The 15,135-nt window shown below is 40.4% G+C and overlaps 1 protein-coding gene across 2 annotated transcripts in view; it reads right to left on the bottom strand.

Moving 5' to 3' along the window:
* Positions 1–282: 282 nt before the first annotated feature.
* Positions 283–15,135, bottom strand: part of CMC2 (C-X9-C motif containing 2) — a 41,660-nt gene continuing 26,807 nt past the window's right edge. For both annotated transcript variants that reach the window (XM_039502687.1, XM_039502689.1), the window contains 2 exons: positions 8,756–8,827; positions 283–515 (listed from right to left, as the gene is read on the bottom strand). In XM_039502687.1, coding sequence (XP_039358621.1) covers positions 429–515; positions 8,756–8,827 — 159 coding nt within the window. In that variant the 3' untranslated portion in view covers positions 283–428. The remainder of the gene's footprint in view (positions 516–8,755; positions 8,828–15,135) is intronic.

Consider the following 15,135-nt stretch of genomic DNA (forward strand, 5'->3'; position numbering starts at 1 on the left):
TCCGCAGGTCCGGTTGATCACGGCTCCCACTGGCCGCGGATCGCTGCTCCGGGCCAATAGGAGTTGCTGGAAGCAGCGGCCAGTACGTCCCTCGGCCCGCGCCGCTTCCAACAACTCCCATTGGCCAGTGGGAGCTGTGATTGGCCAGACCTGTGGACGGGGCAGGTAAACACACTGGCCCGGCCCGCCAGGGGCTTTCCCTACAGAAGCAGTGACCCCTGTTTGAGAAACCCTGACTAAATCTCTCGCCAAACAATTAAAGTATCTTGTCAGCAATAAGTGTAAACTTCAGAAATTTTTATTACAAACATTAGCAGCTGAGTAAATAGCATTTTATATCCAAGTGCATAGAAGACAAAACAAGAGATGTTCCTTCAGCTTTCAGCCAAATGTCCATATGATGTATAGCTGTCCAGCTGCAACATAGCTCAGCTCTCAGAGTGTTTTGAAGCATTAATGAGCCTCTGACGCATCTCTTCAGCATGTGCCCGGCTCTTGGCTCGGTTTTCTTGGTACTGGAAGACAAGGAAATAAATGAATAATAGATAAATTATGTCACTAAATTTAAAATGCAGCACAGGTTTATCACTTGGGAAGAAAACAAGTGTTTTTGCTTGACAAATTATTAAGTTTGTCAAGCGATTAAAAAAATTGAGTGATTAATCGCACTGTTAAACAATAATAGAATACCATTTATTTAAATATTTTTGGGTGTTTTCTACATTTTCAAATATATTTATTTCAATTACAACACAATACAAAGTGTAAAGTGCTCGCTTTATATTTATTTTTGATTGCAAGTATTTGCACTGTAAAAAAAGAAATAGTATTTTTCAATTCATCTAAAACAAGTACTGTAGTGCAATCTCTTTATCATGAAAGTTGAACAAATGTAGAATTATGTACAAAAAACTGCATTCAAAAATAAAACAATGTGAAATTTTAGAGCCTGCAAGTCCACTTAGACCAACTTCTTGTTCAGCCAATTGCTCAAACAAGTTGCAGCAGATAATGTTGTCCGCTTTTTGTTTACAACGTCACCTGCAAGTGAGAACAGACTTTCGCATGGCACTGTTGTAGCCAGCGTTGCAAGATATTTACATGCCAGATGCAGTAAAGAGAGTCATATGTCCCATCACACTTCAAGCACCATTCCAGGGGGGACATGCGTCCATGCTGATGACAGGTTCTGATCAATAACCATCCAAAGCAGTGCAGACTGACGCACATTCATTTCATTATCTGAGTCAGATGTCACCAGCTGAAGGTTGATTTTCTTTTTTGGTGGTTCAGGTTCTGTAGTTTCTGCATCTGAGTGTTGCTTTTTTAAAACTTCTGAAAGCATGCGCCACATCTCGTCCCTCTCAGATTTTGGAAGGCACTTCAGATGCTTAAACCTTGAGTTGAGTGCTGTAGCTATCTTTAGAAATCTCACATTGGTACCTTCTTTGCATTTTGTAAAATCAGCAGGGAATGTTCTTAAAATGAACAACATGTGCTGGGTCACTATCTGAGACTGCAAAACATTAAATATATGACAGAATGCGGGTAAAACAGAACAGGGGACATATTATTCTCCTCCAAGGAATTCAGTCACAAATTTAATTAATTTTTGTTTTGTTTTGTTTTGTTTTTAAACAAAGTCATCAACATGGAAGCATGTCCTCTGGAATGGTGGCTGAAGCATGAAGGGGCATACGAATGTTTAGCATATCTGGTACATAAATACCTTGCAATGCCAGCTACAAAACTGCCATATAAAAATGCCTGTTCTCACTTTCTGGTGACGTAAATAGGAAGAGGGCAGCATTATCTCCAGTAAGTGCAAACAAACTTGTTTGTCTTAGCGATTGGCTTAACAAGAAGTAGGACAGTGGACTTGTAGGCTCTGAAGTTTTACGTCGTTTTGTTCTTTTAGTGCAGTTATGGAACAAAAAAATCTACATCTGCAAGCTGCACTTTCACAACAAAGATTGCACTACAGTACTTGTATAAGTTGAATTGAAAAATACTATTTCTTTTGTTCATCATTTTTACAGTGCAAATATTTGTAATAAAAATATACTTTGATTTCAATTGCAACACAGAATACAATATATATGAAAATGTAGAAAACATCCAAAATATTTAATACATTTCAATTGGTATTCTACTGTTTAATAGTGCGGTTAAAACTGCGATTGAGATTATTTTTAATTGCGATCAATTTTTTTTAGTTAATTGCGTGAGTTAATTGCGATTAATCGAAAGCCCTACAAATTATGCTTGCACTGACAATGTTATTTTCTTTATTTCATGTTTGTATTGACTCAGTTTACTTTAAAATTAACAAAGGGTCTGTTTCATAATAAAGAGCATTTTTCTCAGTCTGAAATGAGTACAAAAACTGAATAACAATTCTAGTAAGAGTACAGCATACATGCTTATGGAGGAAACTTATCTACCAAGCCATCTCACGGATGAGAAATATAGCTATCTTTGGATCACGAAGATACTTAAAGAGGTGCACTTGTGTAGAATGTAAGCACCATGCCAAGGCACTGCTCCAGACAATTCCTCCCTAATGATAAGATGTAGATGCAGAAAGTAGAGGAGCCATCCTGGACATGAAGTTGTCCTCCTTGTAACTTAAGTATCTGTGATCCACACATATGCATTTCTAAGCCAAAAAGATAAGACAGCTTTATGCTCCTGCTGGTATATTTTGTCAGGCAGATGATGGTTATAAATTAGGCTTTGAAGGATTAGATTTTATTGGTAAGTGTCGGGAAACATCGATTTCACCACACACATGGGTTGACGAAAAAATTATTTTCATTGATGACTGAAATTTTCAGATAGGCAAGGTAACAAAAATACTGTTGGAGCACTTAGTCTGATTTTAAAATATTTACTTTGTATATCTGGACATGTGATGATGACAATTTGTGTTCTGTTATAAAGCTTTAACTTGTTTAATCTCAAAGAATATTGTCATTAAATAATTACTGTCTGACCCTACCCTCAATTTCCTGCAACTGTGAAAATTTAAGTCGAATAGAAAAAAATGCTTAAAAACAAACATCGCTATTATCTGCCAAAATTATAAAAAAACAATCTAATTCTGCCTAGCCTAGTTATAATATTCCTTTAGCAGCCCAATGGCTGAGCAACACATTCCCTCACAGCATTCTGGACGTTAAGAGGAGCCAGCCTGCTAAGACACGCCATATTAACAGAACCTCCCTGCAATGACATCTAAAGCCTTGTTTTCAGCTTAAAGGATCCAATGATCATGACCGGATGCCTGACCATGTCCCATTCCAAAAATTCATCTCTCAAGTGTTACTGTTGATCTCAGCTGAGCCAGAAACAAATTGGAATAACCCCATGAAGTTCATGCAGTCTGGAACAAATGCACAAGAGATTTGGCCATCTTCAGTGTCTTGGATAACCACAACAGACAGTCTTGGTGACTAACAACAGAACTGGCAAGAGCTCAGTAAGCTCATGTAGGAAATTGTAGCCTACACAATTCAATTCTCAAATTCATTTTATTCCAGGACATTCATTCATATTTAAATAAATTCCAGACATGTCTGATGATATGGCACAAGTAAGACCCCACCTAGAACACTGTGTACATTTCTGGGTACCCCAGTGCACAAAGACTTGATACATTTCAGGAAAGAAGAACAACAACAAAATCAAAAGACTGGGGGGTTGGGGCAGGAGTGGCAAGGCATTAGATATAATTTCTCCATAAATCAAAACAGCATGATTTAGCACAATTACAAAACCAAGTAAAGTGATAGTTCTCTGAATATCTGAAAAGTATGAAGACCAAAAAGGGGGAAATCGATTAGGATGACTAAAGGAGCATAGTGGAAAGAAAGTGAACAAAGGAAACTTTCCCTTATTCAGCCCTCACTTTCCTAATAAGTCCTCAAAGGTCTCAATAGAGAAAGACTCAACTGTGCAATAGTCTGCCAAAGAAGTGATGAAAATCCTTTCACTTGAGGAATTTCATACTAGACTAGACAATGTACTTACAAGAATACTTTTGGGGATAATCTTTAGCATTAACAGGAGTCTGGACAACTTGAGTTAGGTCTTTTCCATCACTGTTTTCTACAATTGGGCCCAAACTATTTTTATTTTCGTGTTAAAATTTAGAAAAATGCAGTCTGTGTTAAGCAATTGCCTGCATCTGCAATGTTTTTCTAAACTTTCAAAGAGCAACAAACTGTTTACTGCTACAATAGACTTACAGCTGTATGGAAGCTAAGTATTGCCAGTTTAGTGATATACATTTTAAAAGCAGATCCACAGACTACCAATACCTAATTAGAAAGTGCTTAGAGGCAAATATTTTTTATATTTCTTAAACTCAGTCCTGGTCTACACTAGACAATTAGGTCATTCTAGCAACATTGGTCATGGCTGTGAAAAATCCACACCTTCCTGAGCAGTGTATTTAAGCTGACCTACAGCCTGGTCTACACTGGGGGGGGGTTGTGAGGGGGCGTCGATGTAAGATATGCAACTTCAGCTATGGGAATAGCATAGCTGAAGCCGACGTATCTTATTTCGACTTACCTCCTGTCCTCACGGCGCGGGATCAACAGCCGCGGCTCCCCCATCGACTCCGCTTCCACCTCTCGCCCTGGTGGAGTTCCGGAGTTGACGGGAGCGTGTTCAGGGATCGATTTATCGCATCTTCCAATATAAACACACAATGGGTTTCAAGGGTGTATTCAAGGCCAATAAAAAATATCCAGATTTTCTTTGGATGCTGTCCTCAGGAAGAAGGATCCTCCCAGAATTTGCCTCCACAACTAGTACTGCGGCAATAGGTCTTAACAACAAAAGCATTTTGGTTTGCCCCAAAATAAGATTTTGATTGAAGTGAAGTGCATTTATAACCACGCAAAACGTCACACTGACTGAGATAATATTACATGCAAGTGATATTTGAACAGTTTCAAACCACTTTGTACATGATTTCTCCTTGTGTAAGATGTATATTTCCACTCACAAACATCAAGGGACTAACACAGCTTCCTAAATGAACAAAGACTCGTACTAGAAGAGTTACATTTTAAAAAGCCAACACCGTTTGAGTAAATTTCAAAGATTTTGAAAATAGAAAACTGGGCCTACTTTATGACAGAACATTGCTCACATTTACACCTGGCTACCACCTAAGAAATCATGGACCCGGACCTCATTTGAAATCAACAAAACTCCAACCCTGAAGTAAACTATGGCAAATAGTATTCCCCCACCTCAAGTACATATTTCTTTATAGCATATGGTTTATATTTAGCTTCCCATCATTGTATGCTATTTGTATTTTTGCTTAAGAAGAGAAGCTTTGTTCCTGATACTATATGCTTATCATTCATGTTGATAAGACACAAGAAAAAAAAGTAGTATTTTCTGGTGTGGTACTTAGTTTCTGCTGTTTCTAAAGTACATACTAATTCACAGATGGGCTTTTTTCTGTTTTTTTCCACCCATGTATATTCATTACAGTAATTTCAAATAAGATATTTTGAAATTGCTAACTAATTACACCAACAAGCTTTTGACCCTTTCAGGAAGTTGCAGTTACACTATTATATCACTGTAGCCATAATTTAAGGGAGCAGATACTTCACAGCCTTTTTTCTTTCAATGGAAAAAAATTAGAATTGTACTGGAAGATTGGTAAATTATATATCTCAGTTCACCTGTGTGTAACCTTTACATTGCAATGCCTCTTGACATGCCTTTACTGATGTTGATAAGAAATCAAGGAAAATATTGTTTGCATGTTTACATCTGTCTATATCCTATACTCAATTAGCCTTAAGGTCAAAGATGTGTATACACTGCATGGAACGAATCAATATTTCCTGTATTATCCTCACTTATCTGTCCATGTTTTGATGAATGGCCAGCAATTGCCTAATGTAAATCGGTGTAACTGAACTATTTGTGTATGCATGAGAAGTCGGTAGTTAACTTCAAAGCAAAGGTTGTTGGTTTAACAATGGAGATTCACAAACTGTCTGCATTACCTATTCTTCGTCAGGGAAAAACCCATGCTGTGATAGTAACCCTCATTGAGTTACTTTCAACTACAAATACTGGACCATGGGAACAATCCTGCTATCTCTGATTCATTTCTGGACTGCTTGAACTCCGGCAGGGAGAGTTCTAAGCATATGGATTCCTAGAATTGATTTTTGGGAAGCCCTCAGGACTTATGAAAAGGATTCTAACAGACTCTGAATCTGTTTTAATCTCTTTAATAACTCATATCTTTTCTTAGTCAATTAATCTTTGGTTAGTTTACTAAGGAGTGGCTAACAGCTGTTTTTGGTGAGACTTGGGGTGAGTGACTGGTCCTTTAGGACTAGAAGAACCTAATGTGTGGTGTTTTTTGCATTTAATAACCTTACATCATACAATCCAGGTTGTCTGGGTGATTATAAGGGACTGAAATGCTAAGGAGGCTGTATGTGACTCCTTGGTAAAACTAATATAGTGATCCAGGGGTACACTTTTGTTACTGGCTTGGTAAAATCTAACTGCAGAATATACCACCAGTTTGGGTGTGTCTGTCCTGTTTTCTGACAGCTTGTCCTGAGTTTGGCATTCTTAGCTGTGACCCACTCTAGGCACCATGACAATATCTATTCTTATTTTTTCATAGTTTTATTTCGCTGAGTTTGTATTATAGTTTGAGAAGGTTTTTAAGGCATGCCATTAGAGTTCAAGCAGATGAAGTGGCATTCTCACAGATTGATAATGCAGGGCAAGCTATTCTGGCTGTTCAGTATTTGGCTTTTCAAAGCCACATTTTCAGAACATGGCCACTAACTTAGCACATATAACTCTGCATATGCACAATTCTGCATTCTATCATTTGACACACACAAATTCTGAATATACCAGTTCTCTCATCCAGGCATGATATTACAAGTGTAAAGATCAAAGTGGATCCTGTTGTCAGGGGTGGCTCCAGGCCCCAGCACGCCAAGCACGTGCTTGGGGGGGCATGCCGCGGGGGCGCTCTGCCGGTCGCCAGGAGGGCGGCAGGTGGCTCCGGTGGACCTCCCACAGACGTGCCTGCGGATGCTCCACCGGAGCCGCGGGACCATCCGAAGGCACGTCTGCAGGAGGTCTACCGGAGCCGCGGGACCAGCGACCAGCAGAGCGCCCCCCCCGTGGCATGCCGCCGTGCTTGGGGCGGCGAAATGGCTAGAGCCGCCCCTGCCTGTTGTGATAACTGGGCCTACAAATTTACCCTAATTCTAACCTCAACTGTAAACTGTAAATGTTACAATAACTTATAACAACAAATGTTAATAGAAAGTAAATCAAGTAGCTTTCAATAATGAATGTTATAAACAGATGCAAGGGAACCAGACAAAGACTAAATTAATCTAAACAAAAAAATGACCCCAAATTTGGATCATAAGCCTACCCTGCATCTCCATGAGGTATGCCAAGTTTCAAAGCTAGCCGAGTAACCATGCAGATTTTGGAGCACTTAGACTCATCCTTGAAACACAAAGGGCTTCTCAACCCTAGCTACAGGAGAGTTGGTGCTCCACTATGATTATTAACTAAACTTTTTCATTTTTCTTTTATCTGCAGTACAGTATTGTAATGAGCAGAGTCCTGAGCAGGAATGTTATATCTATAGGAATCACTTAAGGCCCAATTCTGCGACTCACTGAATAGTTCACTGAAGCCAATAACTCAAGTAGTGCTCGACAGACAGAACTTAGTCATTCTGTTTCATGTTGTATAATGCACACATAGGTATCCTATGAAAAGCAAATACCAAGGAAATTTGCTTTATTTTTTTAAGCAGGAACAATCTGTGAAATGTTAATCAGTTTCTGTTTGGAAGCATTTTATTTTGTTAGAGATGCATGGGGGGTGGATTAAATATCTGCCTACTTTTGGATCTCTAGAAAAGGCTCCTGCCTTTGGTATAAAAAATAAACAACACTGGAGTGGAAGAGGCACTATTTCTTTTGAACATGATGTCACAATGAGTTCTGTTTTCATGTGCACTAGAGCTGAATTAATATTTCTGCTGAAGAGGGACCAATACATTGTCAAGCTTAAAAACACTTACAAAGCAAGCAACTAACAGTGTAATTGCCAAACAAGAGTGTTAATGAAAGAGACCTTTCTGGGTGATATACAGAATGGAAAAAATACTATAATTATTTGTGAATCAAAAAGTACATAATGTACTTCTGAGCTATTTAACAGTGCTGCTAACCCAAAGTAAGGGTAGCAAGATAGAAAACAGATAATTACTGATTCAATTTTATGGAAGAATGAGTAATATTCTAAACTTTACTCAATGGTTATTTAACTAGTGCTTTATACAATATCAGAGTCTACATTTAACTGAAAAAGTATCAAAAAGTTAGGCCACTATCCTGCAACTGGATCCACAAAGGAGGACATCTATGCCCTTATGGCACTCTGTTGGCGTTAGCAGTGTTCTGCGCGAGCTCAGAGGTCTGTCCACAGGGATCCATTTTCAGGATTGAAGCCTACTACTGATTACAGAAATAAGACTGCTGACAGAGGGCTTTGATTCTGTATCCTTGCAAAGATGGGTCACAACCTGGTCTTTCATTTTGCACATACAATTTTCCATGCACAGACCTTTTTCACAACAAATACTAGATAAAAGACACAACTGCATTGTTGCTGTCCACTTTAAGTGTTTCAGTTACATTTGAAGTTAGAACCTTACCTCCTTCTTTAAGCATTTCCGCATCTCACGGTCAAGGTCATTGCAGTGGCCAAAAAATCTCAAAAAGGTGTGCTAAATAGTTATGGGAGAGAAAACACAATTTGCCACGTTATATAATTCAAAGTTTCTGCTTGAAAAGCATTACAGCATCTTAGAAATTTATTTGTAGCATATATTGTGTTCTATTCTTCCTTTCACTTCCTGTCTTGTAGAAGTGTGCTGAGTTTCAAGAGAATTTATTCTATCTAAAAATCAGAGCTACTTCTATGGAAGCGTTGTTACTCAGTTACGGCCCAAACTTTGATGGTGCTTACCCTTCTGTTTACTTTACTGGGAGTTGTTCAACATGTGTTAGGAGGCACTCAACAGATTGCAGGATCAGACTCTTAAATAAGATATACAAACTGAAGTCAAACGCGTGGCTTATTGACAACATATTTAAAGCATGTACTTATTAACTTTAAGGCCAATTCTGTAACCTTTACTCACCAAACAGTATAGCTAGTTTCAGTGGAACTGCTCGTGTGTGTAAAAGTCTCTGGAACAGATTCTTCCGACTAGAGAGCTTTGCAACCATTGTGGAGGGGATGTGCTCAATCCCCAGGATAAGGCATAGTGTACACTGCTTTTCCTTCACAGCTCTAAGAGGTAAATCCAGAACTACAGTTTCAGATTAAACTGCATACCATCCCAGCCACATAAGAGTGTGCTGCTTGTCCAAAATATTTGAAGCTGCTATACAGAGGGAGACTGGTACTACAGAAGTGGACATAGCCCAAAATAGAAGAGAAGGTAAGCCCCTCCAACCTACCGTTCAGATCAGCCCTAATTTCCCATTTCACCAAGCCCATGACTTGAGACTGCATTCACTCTGGTTAAGAGTCAAATCATGGCAATTTCTGGGGCTTCATATATATTTAAATCTTATCCTATTTTTAAGATACTGATGGGGAAACTATGGCCATTGTTCTGATTGATTCTCTATAGCTATCTTCCCCAAATAAGTCAAGTGTCTGCCATGAAAGTATAGCATCTAAAGTAAAAACTTTTTGAAGCAATGTCACATCAGCCAAAGTACATTGTCCAAAAATATGCCTGCACCCCCTAAAAGTATCATTTTCACAGAATGATAATCAAGATGACAGTACCAAGTGGTTTGGCAGTAGAATGCTATACAAGGCCTTGGCTACACTTGCAAGTTACAGCGCAATAAAGCAGCCCCGGGCGCCCTAGCTCACTCCCCATCCACACTGGCAAGGCACGTAGAGCACTCTGACTCCGCAGCCACAGCGCTGCTGGTACTCCATCTTGGCGAGCGGAATAACATTTGCGGCGCTCCCACTGGAGCGCCGTGGGGGCAGTGTGAATGAGGTGTTGCATTACTGCGCTGTGATCAGCCTCCATAATCCCCTTAAGTCAAGTGGCCATTCTTGTCATTGTTGTGAAATCGGCTGCAGGAATGAGGAAATGCCCTTTCAAGCTCCATTTCGGAGAAGTCAGCTGCTTATCAGCTCGGAGAAAAAGCAAACATTTACTGTTTGCTTTGAGTGTGTGTGTGTGGGGGGGGGGGGTCTGAACTTACAAGACAGCATGCTGACACACTCTCAGCACCCCAAAAACCCACTCTCTCTCCCGCCACATACACACAACACACTCCCTGTCACACTCCACCCCACCCGAAAAGTACGTTGCAGTCACTTTCATGCTGGGATAGCTTCCCATAATGCATCGCTCCCAATGCTGCTGCAAGTGCCACAAATGTGGCCACACCAGTGCGCTTGAAGCTGTCAGTGTGGGCAGACTGCAGCGCTTTCCCTACTGCGCTCTACGAAGGTGGGTTTAACTCACAGCGTTCTACATCTGCAAGTGTAGCCATGCCCTAAGACACCCAAATTACTCAAAAACCTACAAAAACTCAGATTCAGTAATACTTGCAACTATAGGCTAGACTGAGTCTGCTTAGTCCACCTTGTGCAGAACACATCCGTAGCAAAATAGAATGTGAAACAAAAAACAGTACAAAGAGGGTTTGGTACACAGAGATGGCTCTAAAAAAGACTGGCCTTTAGTGTAAATCCCTTTATACCACAACTTGCTTATCCACGCCATTCAATATGGAGGTGCCATAAGGAGCACAGAAACTGAAAAAGTATGGTGACGTCCACAGTATTTTAATGAAGAGCAATACATCTCTGCTGAAGTATGCATATATTAGCCTGTATGTGTGGTATACAGAGACCATGTTAAATGTTGTTTTCAATAAATCAGGCTAGTAATTAGTTTTACAAAAATCAACTTCTATGAAGAAAAAGTGTTGACTGTTGAACTCTAAGCTATTTACAATAGAAACCAGACACTTACTTCTCATTTAAATTGTAGTAAATACTTTTATTTGCATTCCTGTGACTTATAAGCAAACATATGATTTACACATATGTGGGGTGGGATACCATTAATGTGTGTGTGAAATTTCAGCCAAAGTTACAAATTTCAGAGTTACAGACTCCTGGGAATAGGAAGGGGTTAATGAAGATGCTGACAGACACTTCACTGTAGCAGTGCTATAATTAATTAGTTTATACCTCTCTGTACTTAATAGGAGGACATCAGATGGCACCACACACAGCAATTGCATGTGATAAGCCCTCACTCTCCCCAGTTTGTACTCTACTACAAGCAAATTCTGTTTAAAAAGAACATTTTCATTTTAACTAGTACAGACTTTGTTTAATTCTTAACAGAACATACCCTATATCTGCACTTCAATTTTTGTGTGAGCTCTCATGCTAGCCTTACTCCATTCTTCCCAAGGTGCAATGCTGCAAGCTATCTACTCAACATGAATATTCTGCAGAGCATTTAAGATGCTGTAGTTTACTCACACCATCACCTAAAGTCTCTTCCTTACATATAAACATATGGTTCATGGGGTTTCTAACTAAGAAATTTAGTTGACAGACAGAACTAATTCAATAAATTTGGAATGGTAGGCTTTCCACAGAGCCCTATTTAGGAGGAGGGAAGAAATTTGAAAATAAGTGTGTTATGCTACAATACCCCCCACCCCATATAGCCATAACATAATCCCTTTAGCAAAATGAGTTATCTTTATTGTGAATCACGTGAACATACCAATAGCCAACCCTCCCTGACTCCGTCCTGCAGATTAAGTAAAATATGAATGAGGACTGACTATCACAAGTGAACACTTCCACACACACATGGTAAGAAAATTCATAGGTCATGACTGCAATTGTTACCCTTAACTCAGCCCCTTTATGTTTAGAACTGGACATTACAGCTTACCTCACCATTATAAAATACCACAACAGCAAACAACTCATCACACAGTATAAAAGGGCCAATATTTAGCACATAAATTAAGCCTTCACAGGGATGTAAATTTGTTTTTGCGTGGTAGTGCATTATTATAGCACTAGATAGTTGTTTACAGTATTTCAAAATATACAATATTTTACAAGTACAAAAATGTTATAGATTTACAATTATATTTAGATACAGTGCATCATCCAAGTGCAAATGTGCTTACTGTATATATGTACATACATGGACACTGATTATCTTCCAGAGGCTTTAGTCTTCCTGAATTAGAAGAATTCAAAATTCATTTTTTAAAAGTAAATATTACACTCCTCTTGCTAAAGTCTTTTAGTGTTAGCAACCATTTTTTCCAGTATGAGAAAGAGCTAAATTACTTCTAATGAAGTAGCACAGAAATATTGCCATGCAGACACACTGATTGTCAAAGTTTCAGCCCAAATGTTTTACAACTTCTGTACAACCATACCTGCCCATTTAGAAATCCAAGCATTATTTTGCAGTTAGTACATTTTAAGTATGAAACAAAAGAAGGCTTTGAAAAAAACAAAACAAATACACCACTACCCTGATATAACACAAATTCGGCTATAACACAGTAAAGCAGTGCTCCGGGGGGGGGGGGCTGCGCACTCCGGCAGACCAAAGCAAGTTCGATATAACATGGTTTCACCTAGAACACAATAAAAAATTTTGGCTCCCGAGGACAGCGTTATATCGGGACAGAGGTTCAACTATTAACCAATGTAGATTTTTTGACATGGTACAAAACATATTACAAAACTTCAGCACAGATTCATATTTTTGTATGTCTGTATATATTTTTGATTGAAACACATTAATACAGTAACTCCTCACTTAAAGTCATCCCGGTTAACGTTGTTTCATTGTTACGTCGCTGATCAATTAGAGAACACGATCGTTTAAAGTTGCGCAATGCTCCCTTACGTTGTTTGGCAGCCACCTGCTTTGTCCCCTGCTTGCAGAAAGAGCAGCCTGTTGCAGCTAGCTGGTGGGGGCCTGGAACCAGGGTGGACCGGCAGCCTCCCATCAGCTCCCCTAAGTTCCCTGTGCGGCAGCTGCCCAGCAGGCTATCAATTGCCAGGAAGTTCAGGTGTCCCTCCCCCAAACTGTCATGTGCTGCTCCTGCCCTCTGCCTTGGAGCTGCTTCCAGGAGCCTCCTGTTTGTTCTGCAGGAGGAGGGGGCGGGGCGGGAGAAGAAGGGTGCTAATGTCAGAGTGTCCCCACCTGGCTCTTGTACCTCATCTCCACAGAGCCGGGGGCGGGAAGGAGGGGGACACGACAGGGCTCAGGATGGAGGGAGCTTGCTGGCAACAGCTGCTGTCTCAACTTGATGATCTACTTAAAAAGGCAGTGTACTTAGAGTGGGGTCAAAGTACTTAAAGGGGCAATACACGCCACTCTCTCACACACATAGTGTGTATCTCTGCCTCTCTCTGCCATGCTGTCTCCCCTCCCTCCATTCCTGCTGCCTTGTAGAGCATGAGGCTACATTAACAACAATGTGTTAACCCTCGAGGGCTCAGCCGAGTGCTAGTTCATCATTTAGCAGCAAGGCATTCCCTGGGAAATATCCCACCCTCTTCCACCCTCTCAATCAAGCTTCAGAATCATCATTGCTGGTACAGTATTAAATTGTTTTTTTAAAACTTATACTGTGTGTGTATATATATATATATATATATGATGTCTTCTGTCTGGTGAAAAAAATTTCCCTGGAACCTAATCCCCCATATTTACATTAATGCGTATGGGGAAACTGGATTTGCTTAACATCATCTCGCTTAAAGTAGCATATTTCAGGAACATAACTACAACGTTAAGCGAGGAGTTACTGTATTAAAGGTAATCTCAGAATGTAGTAGTAGCACTATATATTCTCAGCCTTATTTAATTAAAGCATGTAAGTGTGTGCTAGATGCCTCACAACATAGATAAAGATTGCATGATCCCTGCCCGAAGGTGCTTACTAATTTCAGACCCAGTGCAACAAGGGGAGTTACAAGGCAGAGAAAAAAGAACAGGGGTAACATCAATAAGATGATGTGCTTACTCAGTGAAGGCTAGTGTATAGCATGAAGGAATAACAAAGCGATTTTTAAACATATAACTAAGATACGGGATTTATTTTATTTCTTGTAGGCATCATACAAGGATTGAGTCTTCAGGAGGGATTTTGTGGAAAAAGGGTAACGGCCTCATGGACTGGCTTGGAAAGGTCATTCTATTTGTGACTCCTGGGGGAATTCAAGTCAAACAAAATTAAAATTGTGCAAAATTCTACATATTTTATTTGTCAAAACAGCACAATATAATCACTCCAGTTTCAATTTTGGTAATTTATTTCAAAATACCTGTCAGCAAGTATGTCAACAATACAGACAACAGCAAAAAAGATTCCCCCAGAAGTAGAGAGTTAAAGAAACACCTACAACAAGTCATTTCTAGTGGTGGGGTGCTGGAGAGGGCTGTGTGGGGCCCCCAGACCCCTGCACTCCCATCCCCCTAGAGCCCAGCTGCAGGGCACCCCCTGGCCCAGACACCCACAGCCCCTTCCCCCGGAGCCGAGCCACGTGGCACCCTCCAGCCCAGAAACCACCACCTCCCCTCCACAGAGCCCAACTATGGGGCAGCCCCCAGCCCAGACACCAGCACTCCCAGAGCCTTTACTCCCCCCAACTTCTTTACCATCTCTCCAGGGGACATGGTATGCTGCAGCCCTGCCCTTCCTCACCCTTTGCCAGAGCTGGCTGGGTCTCCCAGGCCCTCTCCCATCCCAGGAGAATGAGGATCAAAGAGCTCAAAGAGCATACAGCCCCCAGCACCACCATGCTGGGTGCTCCATTCACTGCAAGCTGCGTTCTGCAGAATCCAGCAGTCCCTAGTGGCGGCCAGAAATTCTGCGGGGAAAACAGGGAATTCTGCAACATTCTGCAGTGGTGCGGAATACTACCAGGAGTAAAAATTTGTGTAGAAGAGCTTCAAGAAAGTATGGAGACAGCTGTGTGAGAGAAGTGGAC

This window comes from Mauremys reevesii, linkage group 16 (assembly GCF_016161935.1).
Source record: "Mauremys reevesii isolate NIE-2019 linkage group 16, ASM1616193v1, whole genome shotgun sequence".
Taxonomy (NCBI): domain Eukaryota; kingdom Metazoa; phylum Chordata; order Testudines; family Geoemydidae; genus Mauremys; species Mauremys reevesii.